Here is a 15,932-nt window from a genome sequence, read left to right on the forward strand (position 1 = left end):
ATTTTGTATTTACAGACTTGCTTCAGTTCTTTGTGCTTAATGTAAGTGATGTCTCTGAAGGACTAAAGATGGCACTTTTAAAATTTTTATTAGCCTAGACTTATAGTGCTGGTGTAATATATTTGAAAGCTAATCAAGCACATACGCTAAAGACCAGATCTTCATTTGTGATCCTTTTGATTTTTTTTTAATATTTTTTTGTTTTTTTATTCATGAGAGACAGAGAGAGAGAGGCAGAGACACAGGCAGAGGGAGAAGCAGGCTCCCTGTAGGGAGCCCGATGTGGGACTCAATCCCAGGACCCTGGGATCACACCCTGGGCTGAAGACAGATGCTCAACCACTGAGCCACCCAGGCGTCCCTCCTTTTGGTTTTAATCCTAGAAAGCATGGGGGCCAGACTGTGTAGGTCTAAAAAGAGCAGATTTTACTGGTGGTCACTTAGGTTCATTATGTATGTGTGACTGTCCTTTTATATTCACTTTCCAAAATAATTTGCTTTTAATTTGTTATGCTCCTGTTAATTTACTTACTATTCAGGAACCACTAGCTGGGGAGCTTTCTATCTCCACTGAATGGAGATAATTTATATTCATCTGAAATTGATTTGATAGTTTAGTTTTTCTTTGTTGTAGTTTGGGTCTTTGGGGTTTTTTTTTGTTTTTAAAGATTTTATTTATTTATTTGAGAGAGAGAGAGAGAGCACAAGCAGGGGCAGGGGGGAAGGGAGAGAGAGAAGCAGACTCCCCGCTGAGCAGGGAGCCCGATATAGGGCTCCATCCCAGGACCCCGGGATCATGACCTGAGCTGAAGGCAGATGGTTCACCGACTGAGCCACCAAGCACCTCTTGTTTTGTTTTGTTTTGTTTTGTTTTTAAGATATATTGCTAGTGGTTGTTTTTGTTTTCAGAATTGTCAGGTAGTGGACATTGTTAACTAAAGTATTCTTTGTGCCCAGCTGGCAGACAGTATGACCCAGTGACACACAGCTGATCTTTTTTATTTATAACCGCATCCTTTGGGTTATATAATCCAAACCTTGGGTGTTCTAGGTTTGGATTTGAGGGTAGTTCATGCAGAGGTATCTTCTATAGAGGAGACCAATGCAATATCAGCTCCCTGGTCTTAGGAATCATTTCTCTTTTGAGCCTTTGGGTTTTATTACATTGATGAGGGCTTATTTCCCAAGGTTCTGCTTCTCTACCTACACCTAGAGAATGGCAGCCATTTTAACATCTGCTGGGTGTCATTGCATCTGCACTGGGCTTTTAAGACCTGGTGCCTATGTGCAAGCATCAAGGCCCATGGGTCAGACTTAACAGAAAGCTCTCTGGCTCCTTCCACACCTCAGCAGCCTGACAGCAGGGTCTGCCTGCCTGCACACCTCATCACTTTTTTACAGTGTGTTAACTAGTTGAGTAAGAAGTTAATAGTAACCCCTCACAGAGGGTCTAACTTTTGAAGTTAGTTGAGCTATTGAATTTGGGAAAAGTGTTCAGCCAGCCCCATTTCTCAGCTGCAAGTCCAAGTCACCTGGGATGCCTCTTAACAGGACAGATGCCTTCAACACACACACACACCCATGAATGTACAGGTTGTGGGTACCAACACCTCCCCCAGATTGGCAGGCGGCGTTGGGGACTACAGGAATTGGTAGTGGCTGTCTCTCCCCAAAGGAGTCCCTTTTTCTGAGCCCTTTCAGCTAGGGTTCCACACAGAGTTAGAGTCTCCGGAAGACTAACACCCTGTTTTCTGTGTCTCTTGAAAGCTCTCAGGTGAATCTGGCAAACCCATGCTGCAAGCCAACCCAGTTGGCTGGGCTCAATTCTCAATAGCTAGGGACCTGGGAGGGCAGGGTACTCATCACTGCCTGTTGTGACCAGTCTGGGGATGGTGTAGGTGTCATCCCTATGGACTGTGGATGTGGACTTCTCTGTGGGCAGCTGGCCTTTAGAAGCCGTGGAGCAGCACAACCTTGAGGTCAGCAGCAGGTCATGTGGATATGTTTCTCATTTATAACCCAACTCACCAGACACATTCTATTCACAGAAATATGCAGCCCCTCCTCAATGCCTTGCCAAATGTGGGCATGTTTGACCCCACCTTCAGAGTCCCTGGCGCCCAGGCAGCCAGCACCAGTCACCAGCCTCCAGCCCGGATTCAGGGCACCCCACCGAGCCACTGGCTTCCTCAGCAGCCCCGCTTCCCGGTTCTGCCAAACCTTCCCAGCATGCAGCAGAGTGTGCCCATGCCAGCACAGAGGTCTCCCGCGGAAACCAGCGAGCTGAGGGAGGCCCTCCTGAAGATCTTCCCTGACTCCGAGCAGAGACTGAAAATCGACCAGATACTGGTGGCCCATCCGTACATGAAAGACCTGAACGCACTGTCGGCCATGGTGTTGGACTGAAGGTCTCACTTGACCTAGTGTCTGCACGTGGCAGCGGGGAGCAACATAATGTGAAGAGACCGATTTCCCAGTGGAAATGCTGTTGTAGTGTATAGAAAAGAAAACAGATGTTTTGTGTATAAAAAAATCTGGGTTTTCAAAACCAGCTTTTTCTATATATAAATTATGCTGCTATTACAGATTTAACATTTTCTGTAAAAGGAAAGTACATTTTCTGCCTGTTCAGAACTGTTTAATAGCAGTTACTCTTGAGTGTATTTACATTTTTATGTTTTTTAAACTATTTTCCTTAAAGCTGAAAATATTGACAAATGGATATGATTAGCCTTTCTAAATAAAAAAAGAGTCGCTTTCTTAGGGAAAGCAAGACCTCTTAAAGTATATTTTCTTGAGATGACTATGTAACGTCCACTAACATGAAGTGTGCTCATCCCCCTACCCCCCAGCCTCCTCTGCCCTCACCCCTGGAATTAGAGTCATAGGAGTAGGTTTTACTCCTGTGGGTCTTTCTTTGGAGCCATTTGTGAGAATGGGCAGGTGATGCCACTAGATGGCACCTGTGCCTAGCCATTGTTAACAACCAGGGCACAGTTAGACTCCCAGACTGTCTGGGTGAGAAGATACTCTAGAACTCACAAAGTCCCACCCTACCTCCCCTCCCACCCTGCAGAAGAGGGAACTGAGGCTCAGTGTGCTTGCATCGCACACGCCCAGGTCCACAGCTGCAGAGCAGCTGGGCAGGGACCAGACTCCTCGTCCAGTGCTCTGACATGCTCACCAGGCTGAGGCCTCACTGTACCTGGCTGACTCTAGGAGTCATGTCTTAGCCTCTGAAAATAATAGCAGGATGTGAGGACGTTCCATGAAGAGCCCCATTGTTACCGTAAATTTATGTCCATGAACCATGGGAGAAACCCATGTGAAGTTTGTGAGCTTTGCCAAAACGTGATTTTCTATGCTCAAGAATGACCCAAGCCAATAAATAGCATTAGTAGCTGCCGTGGGGGCCCAGAGCCCCTTATTTATTTTTCCTGTGTTTGTCTTTTTAGTATTCTCCTCACCGCCCTTCCAGTGAGTCTATCTCAGCATTGGTATCTTCATATTGTGTTTTTCGGTGTTGCTCAAAATTCTGTGTTAGTGAAGTTCTTTTCCTGGGTAATTATACTTAACATCTTTACTGTTCTCTGGACTTTCAAAGGGCTTTGTATTTTCTACCTGTTCTCTTCCCAGGCTGCTCGCGGTCAGTTTCGTGTCTGCCCTGTGGCTTGTGTCCCTCCTAACCCCAGAAACAGCTGCCGAGGACTCGGGGCCGATCTGTTCTTCATGGTGAAGGGACTTTGTCACCCACGAGCAGAGCTAGTGGCTCCCGAGGAGGCTCCCCCAGGTGTGTGTGTCCCCTGCCTCCCTCAGGGGATGAATCCAGAGTCCTCCGGGTGGCCAGATTTGTATATCAATCACATTTTCTCTCCAATGCCTTTAAGATGTCTCCTAACCAGGAGCTGGTTGTCCCCCGCCGCGTTGGGTCAGGTTGCCAGAGTCCCCTGCCCAGCAGTGCATGAGGAGGTAGGCGACTCCAGGTGGGCAGGAAGTGACTCAGTCCCACAGCCCCTGTGCCTCAGCTTCAGAACTGGTGGTTTGTAAAAGCGTGGCAGACGTGTGAGGGCTAGAGCTGTCTCACAGTGACTCTGATCTTCTGGGTTGAGGTTTGGTCGGACAGCGCTGCCAATCCAGTATTTCTCCTATTTGCAGAGAAGGACCCAGTGGTAAACCTCCCTGGCCCAGGCTTAGCCACACAGATCCTCCTGGAAGGGGACCGGGCCTCTAGGGATGCCCCATGGGGCTGGCTACGGCCAGGACTTCCAGGGTTTCCTAGGTTCTAGAAGTGACTAGACCCTTGACCTTTGGGTTATCTAAGCCTCTATATTCTTAGTATTGTTTCTGAAAGCTCTATTTGCCCCTTTCCTCTTTCTGGGGTACGAGAAGGAGGGATGCAGAAGGCTAAGTAGGTTAATTACTCCCCTTGATAAATTATAACACGTAAGTCACAGTTCTTTCTGAAGCCCAGCAGGTTTAGTTAACTTTAATATTTAGAAATTCAATTTTCAAACCTTTAAAAAAAAAAAAAGCCATTACTTGTTCTCGGCCTTCTCTTAATACTAGGCCCAGTGTTGATGCTACTCAAATGTTTCTTTGTGGTCTGCCCCCAGTGGTCGATTTCTGAACCACCGTGGTGGTGTTGGCAGCAAAGCTTCCTCGTTTGGCAACTCCTCAGGCATGTGTGTGTCATGGCTGTGCATCCCATACTTCCTGGCATTCCTGGAAGTAGGTGGCAGGGCGGGGGACGCCACCTCACTCAGACGGCCGCCTGCCGCTCAGAGAGAAGCTGTCCAGGGCTAGAGAATTTCATAGATGGTGAATACAGGACAATTCCCAGGCCTGCCTTCCTCCCCAGGCCCCAGCTACCTCCTCTGGTAGAAAAACGCCTCGTTTGACCTTTTTGTCCAGTAGCCTGTGTTTGCAGCCTGGAGGCTGCAGGGTTGGAGACCGTGGGAAGGCCCCTGAGCCATCCCGGATGACGGGTAGGCTCAGCTGTGGCTTGGCAGAGTCGCCCTGGACTCAGGCCTCTGAGAGGAGGATTGGGGTCCCACTTCCTTAGGTTTGTTGTGGCACTAGTGGAATATGATTGACGGAGAAAGCCATGCTCCCCCATCATGGGAAGCGCCCCAGGCCCTGGGCCCCCTGAGCTTCCAGCCTGCCGCCCTGGGCACCTCCGAGATGTGGCCTCCCCTGTGCAGCTCTCCACCAGCACTGCCGTGTCCTCCCTCGGCCTTCCTCCTGGGTCCCTCTCCTAGCCATGCTCGGTTCCGTCAGCTGCTTGACTCCTGCCATTTGTTTCTTCATGATCTACCTCCCCTTACTCCCCATTACTACAGTCCAGATCCTATACTGAGAGTCCCCGATTGCCCCAGGAATCCTTTCCATGCACTACTGCTCCCCCTCACCTTCCCACTCTTTACTTCCTGTTTTGCAAACTCCGTTTTCATCCCACCGCATGGAAATAGGAAAAATCTAGAAGTGACGTAATTGCTGAATTCAGAGGCCTTTTCTCAATCTTCAGTCTTCGAGGCCTTTTCTCAATCTTCAGTCTTCATGTCCACACTCAGCGACCAGAATATTTGTCACTGTGGCCTTCTTTTCCCCATTTTCTGAGATTTTCCTCCCAAATGTTCTTCATTCCTTTCTCTTCTTTTACCAGAAGGCCACTCCTTGATACCCTTTTCTTGACAGATGGTTCTCAAATTTTGGACCAGCCATGGAACTTGTGGTGGGAAAGGCAGCTCTTACTAAAAATTGCAGATCACAGCTCTGGGGGCTGTGCCCTTGGAGTAAAGTGTGGAAACTGGGGAGATTTCAGCAGGCTCCCTGGGTGTTTCCCAGCAGGCTGTCCAGGGACCAGGTTGTGAGAAACTGCACTCGCCCTTAGGGCTCACTAACTCCAGCTTTCCTCCACCCTGACTTCCCTGGGTTCACATGTCCCCTCTGGGCAATGACTTCTAGTCCCACCTGTAGGCCTGCCCCGAGGGAGCGAGTTTCCAGCTCAGCTGAAAGCCCCATCACATCCTCAGACACGGGCCCCAGGCCCTCGGCCGGCATCTGCACCTTGCTCTCCTTCCCCACCCCAGTCTGCCACAGGGTCCCCTTGGTCCACCCGTCATGCTCTCGTGGCCTCCTGACCAACCAGCCCACCTCTCCTCCCTCCCAGATTTATCTTCCAAAACACATTGCTGGTCACACCCTCATCCTGTTCAGTGATCTTCAGTGCCTCTCGGCCAGAGCACGCAGCTCAGCCCTCCCTGAGCGTAGTATCTGTGCTGTCCACCCTGTGGCCACAGGTGACTGCCCTTCCCCGGATGCTCACTGCAGCCCACATGCATTTCCTCGGTTACCTGTGGGCTCCTGCCTCTGTGTGCGCCTCTCTTCTCTGCCAGAGATGCCCTTTCTCCCAAATGGCTTCCCCCTCAAAGGCCCAGCCTGTGTCCTCTTTGTGCCCTTGCCCGTGCTTCTGGCCAGATGCAACACCATGGCACTCTGTGACCTACAGCACTCGTGTCTTGCTTTTGGCACTCGCCGCCCTGGCCGGTGTCACTGCCGCTGATTGTGTACTGTGTCACCTCCCTTTCTAGACTGTGAGCTCCTCGCGGGCAGGGACCGTCTGTGTTCACTCTTTGTATTTCCCATGGCACCTAGCACAGTGCCTTGCACTTAATAGGTGCTCAATAAACGTCTGCTCAACTGAACTGGACGACGGTGCCTTCTTGACTGCGGTATCTGGCAGCTGATAAGACTTTGAGAAATCACACTGTGTGCATTTGCACCAGGGAACCCACTACTCCGCTGCGGTGGGAGTCTAGGCTGCAGGCGCAGTGTCTGCCTGGCTCTTCCCTTCTCGTCAAGGCTCCCAACACACCGTGCGGCCCTGAGGTGGGCCCGGGACAGGCTGAGCCAAGCTGTGGGCACCGGGGCAGATACCTGGCCCGAGCTGGGCTGACCAGGGGCACCCTTAGGCTCTTTCTCCCTGGTGGTGGGACTGAGGAACGTCATGCCCAGGTCTCCTGAAGGCCATTTTCCTGCCCTGGGGGAAGCTGTCTGGTAGAGAAGCAGGAGCAGGACAGCGGGGTTCCTGGGCAGGAGCACAGGTCCCGTGGCACCCACGCCCTTCCTCGGATGTCGAGAACGCGCTTCCCTTTGTGAAGTTAGCTCAAGTTGGCTTTACAAGCCTTGAAATCAAGAGTCCTGAGTGAAGCAGGTATAACTGCGCGTAGACTCAGCAGATTGAGTGGGAGGGGCTCAGCATGGCTTTAGACCGACCCCGACGACTGGGATGCAGTCAGGGCTCAGGAGCGTTCACCCCCATCAGAAAACCGTCAGAGGCTGACCAGTGTCTGCTGAAACTCTCCCTCCGGCCTCAAGGAGCCCTCCGCCCCTACCTTCACGCAAGCTGTTTCCTGCTGCTGCTTATCCTCCTCGGTGTCCCATTTCCTCTTGAGGCTGCCTGAAAAATCCCCCAATGTGAATTCCTTTTTTTTTTTTTTTTTTTATTTATTTATTTGACAGCACAAGCAGGGGGAGCGGCAGAGGGAGAGGGAGAAGCCGGCTGCCCGCTGAGCAGGGAGCCCCGTGCAGGGTTTGATCCCAGGCCTGGGCCCCGGAGGTCACCACCTGAGCCACCCAAGTGCCCCCTGCTGTGATTTTCTTTGTTCGGTTCCCCAGCTGGCCAGACACCAGGCCTGTCTGTCCAGAGTCAGGCCTTCGTACCCTTCCACGTCCTCATCTGTGAACAGGCGTAATGGAATACACGCCCTGCCCCAGGGGCGTCGTGCGGAATAGGGGTGCTCATACCCAGCGCCTCACACCGGGCCCCACTCAGTGACCTTCGGAGCCATCGCCGTGGCTCTGACCAGCAGCCCCTCGACACCCCCCTGTTCACAGCCTTGCAGGTGCTCCACGTCTCCTAACCAAAGGTCCGAGGGCTCATCCTCTGGACTCCAGATGCTCTCCTGTCCCTTCCGCTCACCGGGAGTGTGGGCCAGACCTGGAGCCTCCACAGGGCCCCCCGATGTCACCACCTGGGAAGCAGGCAGAGCCACTGTCTGGCCCCGAGCTGCGCGAGGACCCGACCCTGGCGCCGAGCGCTCGCCAAGCCTAATTCTGTCTCGTGACCCACACGACACTGAGGAGTCTGCGAGGAGCCGCCGCGCGGGGCCGCTGGCAGGTTTGCAGTTGTCCAGGCCGACGTGTCCAGGATTCGGCCAGAGGTGACGTGGCAGCCAGAATGGCGCCCGGCGGGCCCTGCCCCCACCCAGGGCGCCGAATTGAGAGCCCGTGACCCGGGTCAGGGTCGTCAGGCTGCTGCCCGGAGAAGCTGTGGGGGAAGCTGCGTCCTGTGCAGCGCGGCCCGTCCAGCGCTGTTCCTGCGGGACGCTCGGGGAACACAGCTCTAAAAAGGAAAAGCCGCCCCGCACGGCCTGGGGTGAGCCCCTGCCTCCATCACACCCACCTTCCATTTCACTTAGGGGGGTGCAGACCAGTAGGAGGAGCTTTGGTGATTTTTGAAAACTGAAAAAAAGCCTTTTCCGCAGCTCCAGTTCCAGCCCCCTGACACCTGTGGTTCCGGGGCGGTGGCCGTCATTGGCAAGCAGGGATTTGCCAGAAACAGGGCAGAGGCGGCCACAGCCAGTGGCACCTCCTGGACCGGCCCCTCCCACCGGCCTCCCAGCACCGACTACACCGCAGCTTTGGGGCCTCCCTTCCCACCCCCACCACGGCCCCAGGGAGCCCTGCTGGGCCTCACGGCCTGAAACCCAGTCTGGGGTCAGCCTGGGCGGGCCCTGCCCGTCCCCGTCCCCGTCCCCGTCCCGCTCCCAGAGAGGAGGAGGCCGCCCTGAAGAGAATGCGCCTGTCTGCCCGCCTGTCTGGCTCCAGCATCTGTCTAGGGTTTCATCCACCGAAACAGGCTGCAGGAAGCAGAGGCCTCCCTCGGCGGCGGCAGGGAGCTTCAGGCGCTGCCGGGCTCCGCGCCCGCCCCGACCTGAGGCTCCAGGGCTGCAGGTCCCTCTCCCCTCGCCAGCCCCCCGGGGCGGGCAGGGCACGTGCTTCCCCCCGTGTGTGGCTAAGGAGCCGAGGCCTAGCTGGAAGGGGGGAGGTGGGACGTGCTGCGGGAGGGGGGACAGCCGGGTGGCCTGGCCACGAGGGCTCGGGTCTTGCTCTGGTGCTTCCTGCCGTGTGACCTCGAGGTTACTGAGCCTCAGGTCTGTTTCCTCATCTGAGTGGAAGTGATGCTCCTGCCCTTGGAGCTCCTGGCTTGCAGCCCTGGCTGCACATCCAAGTACTAAAACGCTTGTGGCCAGGCCACACCCCAGACCACCAAGATCAGACCCACGTGTGACCCCAGTGTACCCTCAGTCTGCAAACCAACACCCCGCCTGAGAGTTGTTGCAACCCAGCCTGGCCCCTGGGCGAGAGCTTATCTCTCCTGACACCCACTATCAGGAATGCACCTTGAGGGCCTGTCAGTGCCCCTCATGAGGCATATGGGTCCTGTAAGGCTCCTCCTCAAGGCCTCATCTTGCCTCTTGTGTTTCTCAAACTCAAGACACTGCAGAGGCAGGATGCCACAGGGAGCACAGAGCCAGAAGGGCCAAAGGAGCCCCTTCCAGCACCCCCCTGCTTGTAGGACTGGTTTCCCCCCACCCTCAGCCTAGCTGGGCATCACTTCCTGGTGGAAGCTGGCTCCCATCACAACCATCCCAGGGCAGTTTCTGAATGAGGGTGGAGGGAGGGATGCAACTGGCACCCTTGACACATGCAAGCTTCTTTCCGCCTTCATGCACACCCCCAAAGACCCCATCACCGTCCAGCATAGCACAGATGAGGGGGCCAGGGTGTCCAAAGCAGTCAGCACACACCCTCAGGAAGGAAGAGGTTGTCCAGCCCAGGACAAGTCCTACTTCACAGTGGGTACAGAGGTCAGCTGGCTTGGGTTCCCACAACTGTCAGCCATTAGGTGAGGCAAGGCTCAACTCTAGATCTTAATCCACTATGTCCCTGGAAGAGTATTGTCTGACACCTGCAGGGGCATCCCCAGACTGGGGCATTGGTATGGAGGACCAGCCTGAACACCATGTGCCCAGGTTGGTCCCCCTGAAGTGGAAGTATTAGAGAGTGACTGCCGGGGTCACGTGGTTCCTTGGTCCCAAATCCCTAGGACTGGGAGGGCACCTGGGATAGCTGGCGGAAAGAGGCCCTCATCCACAACCGAGATGGCCTGGGTAGAGGGAGCGGGCTCCCTCAGACATTCCAGCACCCAGGCTGGAGTCCATCTGCTGCCCCAAGGCTTGTCTCAATCTAAACCACACCATGGGGCTTTGCATCCCCATGTCACTGTGTCCATGACCACCAGGAAAATCTGCATGATGAGGCCAGGACGTGTGCCTGCAAACCACCCCCAGCAGGAAGGGACTTTTTTTTTTTTTTAAGATTTTATTTATTTATTCATGACAGATACAGTGAGAGAGGCAGAGACATGGGCAGAGGGAGAAGCAGGCTCTATGCAGAGAATCTGATGCAGGACTCGATCCCAAGACCCCAGGATCACAACGTGAGCTGAAGGCAGATGCTCAACCACTCAGCCACCCAGGTGCCCCAGGAAGTGACTTTATGACACAAGCCCCAACACTGCTCCTTCTCTACCACCCCCTTTCCAGACTGGAGATCAGGTCCCATCTGTTTGGTCTTTCCCAGTGTCCTTCGGGGCACCCCCCAGTCCCAGCCAGAGCTGCTCACCATCCTATTTACTAGGACCAAACTTCTGGCAGCTTGTGGGTAGAGGTTATTCCACCTTGCACATGAGGAAACTGAGGCAGAGCCATTCTGTGACCTGCAGAGCCAAACCTCCACACTCGGTCCCTCCCCTGATGGCTCAGGAACCACAGCTGAGCATCCACCAGGTCATCAACCAGCTGTGTCAGTCTCTAGTCAGACCTGCCAAGTTCTGCACTTCTGGTGGGAGTAGGGCTGAGGGCTGGAGGGCCAGAGAGCAGAAGCATGAGTGGGGAGACTGGTGCCAGCGGGGATGGGGGAGCTGGGGACGTGGAAGAGTGTCCCCATCAGAGCAAACAGCTCATGGGAGGGGAGGCCAAGCGGAGGAACTCTGGAGAAGGTCAGGGAGGAGAGTTTGGCTCGGTCCTAAAGGGTGCACTCTGCCTCCATGTCCGGAGGTGGGGGCCTGGGGCCAGCAAGACGTCTCTCTGCTCTTTTGAAAAGCTCTTCTGGAGCGTCCATCTGAGCCTTGTGGACAGCCCCGGCTCCAGCCCTCGCTGGCTCTCGGGCCAGGAGGGCAGCCTACGATTCCCACGGAACCATCAACATCCCACGGAGGGTTGAGGGAGTGGCCGGGTGGGGACTGGGGACCTCCAGTGCCCGAGGGACCACCACTGCGCTCCCACGTGTCTGTCCTGGGAGGCCTGCCTGTCAGGGCTAAATCCTCCCAAGACCCCTGAACTGGGACGTCTCTCCTGCAGCAGCGCCTCTGGCCCTCCATTTCTAGCCTCCAGAAGGACCAGCACCAAGGGGCCAGTCGGTCCTGTCACTTGGGACCAGAATTCCATGCCCAAGTACAAGAAAATGTACTTGTCCCCTTTGGGGAAAAGGCAGGTTAGGTTTTGGGGAGCAAAGATTTATCCTTAATCATGACTTGCCATATAACCTCCACTCAAGAGTGTGCCTTAACTCTTCTGAGCCTCAGTTTCCCCTATGTAACTCGGTTTCGTAAGATCATGCCTGTCGTCAGCTTGCATCTGCTAAGCCCCGTATTAATCATCGTGGGCCCCTTGGCACACAGAACAGTGCTCGAGCCCTAAATAGGCAGCTCGCCGAACCAGGCCTACCACGTCGCCAGCACCCAGCTGACCAAGGATTTCAGCCCTCCGGAGCCCTCCGCACCCCCACCGAGGGAAGCACAGCCTTGCCTGCTAACAGGCTGTCAGGAAGGCTCCATCCCCTTCCTCCTGTGCAGGCCAGACCAGGACACAAAAAGAGAAAGAGCAGAGGGGCCAGGGCCAGGACCCCTGTGGGTGACACCTGGTTCAGGGGCCGCGTGAACACTGGCGTTTCTGGAACGTCCCCCGGGTCTTCACCAGGTAGCCCCTGCCGAGGGGACCTAGGAGACACCTCTGGAAAGCACATCCACAGAAGACCACTCGTGCATGGCTCTCCAAGGAAACAAGATTTTCTCTTCTTTAAAAATTGTGTGCAATTTCAGCATCACACGCCGGTTGGCGGGCCAGAGAAAAGCAGCAAAAAGAAGGCCGTTTCCTATTTGTAAAGTTGGAACACGTAAAGTCTAGCAGTCCAGCTGGCCTGCGCTCCAGGGTGATTCTCGGCGCCCTGACCCCTCCCCTGCCCCAGCACCCCCACCCCGCCTCTGCGGAGGGAGAGAGGGTGCTCCTGTCCTGAGCTCGCTCCCTTACTGCATCCGAGAAACTCCGGCTTCTCGCTTCATGCAGCTACTCTCTGGATGTCTGTCATCGGGGACCCCTATGCCCCCAAGCCCATCTCGTCTCAGGGCCAGGCCACCCCTGTTCTGGTGCCAGTTCTGCTGTGGATGCCCTTGGGCTCAGCCCTGCCCTCTCGGGGGGTCAGTGCCCCATCTGTGAAGCCGAGGTCAGTGCCTGCACTGCTGCTGGCTGGTGGCCGTGAGACCCCGGGAGTATGAGCTGGTTGTCCAGACATCGGCTCTGGCCCACTCCTCCAGGAAGCCTCCCGGAGAGACCCCGTCCCCGGCTCAGCAGCCCCAGGCAGCTCGAACCGTCTGTTCATCCGCAGAGGTTTCCTGGGCAGCTTGGATGTGCGGTCAACAGAGCGCGCAGCGTGAACAAGGCAGCACGGTCTCCGTCCTCGTGGGGCTGGTGGCCCTCGTCACTTGGGCAGCCTGGGTCCCTTACCTGGCCAGCACCTCCCATTACTCCCTCTGGGGTGAGGGGGCTGGGTAGTAAGCAGGGGCTGGATGTTGCACTTCTCCTAATGTCTCCGTCCAGACACCTGGTTGCAGGAAGAGATACCCTCTCCACCTGGCTGAAACCAGAAGCAGATTAATCAGGAGCCAGGTCTGGAACCAGGAGGTGGATTGCTGTCACTACTGTCCAGATGTCCCCCTCCCTGTCTCCTGTTTCTTTCCCCCCGTGGGTTTGCTTCATTTGTCTCTCTCCGCAGCAGACCCGGCCTCCTTGCTTCTCTGTACTTGCAGCAAAAGTGGCCATGCTATACGTCTCTGGCCTCAGTCCAAAGTCTGCCCCAGGACCAACCTAAATCACCACGTACTGCTTCCGCTCTACAGGAGGTAGAACGTGAGGAGCCAGCTTGTACTGAGCAGCCCCACTCCCAGCCCTCCAGCTTCGGCCCAGGTGCGGATGGGCAGGCCACAAAGTGACAGCAACCACAGCGCAAATTTACTGAGTCCTACTATGTGCCCGGCGCTGTGGAAACGAGGTACACACGAACGGACTCTTGTTGAACCTACGTAACAACTCTCTGATGTTACGAGGGTTACCCCTGCTGCGAGTCCAGAACCGCTAAGTCCCACGCCTGGGGGGGCCCCCGAACCCGGCGCTGTTCCAGCTCTGAGCAAGACAGGTGCACCACCAGCTAGGACAAGGCCCCAGGGAGGTGAGACACTGAGATGACGAGGGGTGATAGCTGGGGTGCTCCAGGAGCAAGGGGCTGATGGCCCAAGAGCCAGGTGAGGCCAGGAGAACCCAAGGTGGTGCCTAAGCGCAGAGCTTCACAGGGATATTTGGGGAAGTGGTTTATGGAAGGAGGTTTTCAGGAGGAGGAGGGAAGCAGGATGGGCCAGGGACAAAGGTAAGCAAGGATGCGGTCTCAGCTGAGGTGGCTTTCCCTGACCCCACAGGAGGCTGTGGGGTGAGATGTGCCAGAGACAGTCCCACCGGACACCACTGCGCACTGTGACGGTCAGTCACCGAGTGGAGCCATCCACACAGGCAGCCCCTCTGCAGGCATCAGCGGGTGGACACACCAGTCCAGTAATGAGGTGTGGCTGTGACACCCACAACCCCCTGAACATAGGCCCAGCAGCTCTCAGCACCCATTGCTTCTCGCGCGAAGTTCACTCCACTGGGTACTATGTCTCCAGGACTGTGTGGTCATGATGTCTGGGGGGACGTTCCAAGGGAGGTTAGAGAAGCGAACTCCTATAGCTGTTCCGGAGGCCATAACTGGTTCTCATTTCCCTTTTGCATGACCCATGCTGAATTTTCATCCCTCTGCCGGCCCAGGTGGCTCGTCTTCTGGGGTGACCCAGATTCTCATCCCCGTAGGGACTCATGCCCTCTGTTCACTGTACTTGCACACTCATGGTAAAAGTGGGCACGGTGGGTCGAAGCGGGGCTCACTGTGACCCCGATGGAAGCACCCCCCGCCCATGGGAGCCAGGACCTCCAGATTCAAGGGTGGAAAGTTGCCAGGACAGGAAGCCCTGAGTCCTCAAGAGCTCACTGGAAGGAACAGGGCCGGCCGTAACCACTTTGATCCCTTGGCTCCCAGACCCACCTCCTCTACCTGTGGAGCAGCTGTTGGTTTAAGGAGCATAGCACATCCTGCAGGCGGCTCCCTGTCCTGGCGGGGTGATACCTCCAAGCTGGCACCTTACCTGTGTATTTATTTCACTGCTTTGCCAGGACAAAGCTTCCAGTGGAGCAGATTGGTGGGGCAGTGGCTGCCGCACTCACATGCCCTCTGTTGCTCCTTCTTTGCTGCCAAAGGAGTCCCTTGGCCTGCAGGTCTTTGCTGAGGGCTCTCTGACCCTAGGACGGTGGTCCTGGCTGAGGCCTGTGGGCAGGAAAGACAGACCCTCAGTTCCCCTGGTGCAGTCTGTGTGGGAACAGACACCTGAGACAACTAGCCCTCCCCAAGGCTGATCTCTCTTACATCACCCGAAGAGGGGCTCTTTGATGTCTTGAATAAGGGAAAGGAAGAATAAAACCAGGTTTAATCTCTAACAAGGCGTTCTGCTACACATGATATTTGGGAATACGATTTAAATCAACTTGGCCAGGGACAGGGTGTATCCCCAGGAAATGGGGAAACTTTCTTCTTGGGAAGACATGGTGCCTCTGTCTTCCAAGCCCTAGGCCAGAGTCCAGACACCAGTACTGGTTCTGGCTCTGTCAGGTTTCACAGAGGTTCCGTGGATGAGCCCTGCCCCTCCCTAGGCCTGGGCCCCCATCTCAGGATGAGAGGCGCAGGACTGACCTCTGAAACCTCTTTCAGCTCCAACATTTCCTGCTTCTTGGAATCTCTTTTTCTTATCCAGAGCCGAGGAAGCCAAGAGGAGGAAGAGCAAGCTGAGGCTCCCTTAGAAAACAAACCAGAAGTTTCTTGCAAAGTGAGAAGCGTATCTACCCTATGACCCAAGAATTCTATTCCTTGGTAATTACCAAAGAGGATGAACACATATGTTCGCAAAAAGACTTGTACAAGAATGCTTACAGTAGCCTTATTCCTAAGAGCCAACTAGAAGTAACCCAAGTACCCAAAAGGTGAATGGATAAACTAATTGTGGGACGTTCATATGATGGAATTACTCAGCAGACACTCAGATCACACTATTCCAACTGTAGAGACACAGCATGGGCAGATGGGTGAGAAAAGCCAGACATGAGTATACACTGCATGATTCCATTTATATGAAATTCTAGAACACGCAAAACTGCTCTCTGGGAATGACAATCAGAAAGCAGTGGGGGGCAGCCCGGTTGGCTCAGCGGTTTAATGCCACCTTCAGCCCAGGGCATGATCCTGGAGATCATGTCCCGCGTCAGGCTCCCTGCATGGAGCCTGCTTCTCCCTCTGCCTGTGTCTCTGCCTCTCTCTCTCTCTCTCTCTCTCTCTCTCTCTCTCTCTCCCTCTCTCTCATGAATAAATAAATAAAATCTTTGAAAAAAAAAAAA

The 15,932-nt window shown here is 54.9% G+C and overlaps 1 protein-coding gene and 1 long non-coding RNA gene across 3 annotated transcripts in view; one reads left to right on the forward strand and one right to left on the reverse strand.

Moving 5' to 3' along the window:
• Positions 1 to 6,704, forward strand: part of N4BP1 (NEDD4 binding protein 1) — a 49,502-nt gene extending 42,798 nt beyond the window's left edge. The window contains exon 7 of the mRNA XM_072827132.1: positions 2,049 to 6,704. Within this exon, the coding sequence (XP_072683233.1) occupies positions 2,049 to 2,406 (358 nt within the window). The 3' untranslated portion in view covers positions 2,407 to 6,704. The remainder of the gene's footprint in view (positions 1 to 2,048) is intronic.
• A 5,688-nt stretch (positions 6,705 to 12,392) lies between these two features.
• The window catches only part of LOC140633944 (uncharacterized), a 28,895-nt gene continuing 25,355 nt past the window's right edge, over positions 12,393 to 15,932 (reverse strand). The window contains exons 4-5 of one of the 2 annotated variants that reach the window (XR_012031538.1): positions 14,633 to 14,811; positions 12,393 to 13,038 (exon numbers count right to left, since the gene is read on the reverse strand). This is a non-coding gene — a long non-coding RNA (uncharacterized lncRNA). Of the gene's footprint in view, positions 14,812 to 15,932 lie in introns of both variants that reach the window. The other variant, XR_012031537.1, reaches the window with a different exon arrangement.

Source organism: Canis lupus, chromosome 5 (genome assembly GCF_048164855.1).
Source record: "Canis lupus baileyi chromosome 5, mCanLup2.hap1, whole genome shotgun sequence".
In the NCBI taxonomy this organism is placed as follows: Eukaryota; Metazoa; Chordata; class Mammalia; order Carnivora; family Canidae; genus Canis; species Canis lupus.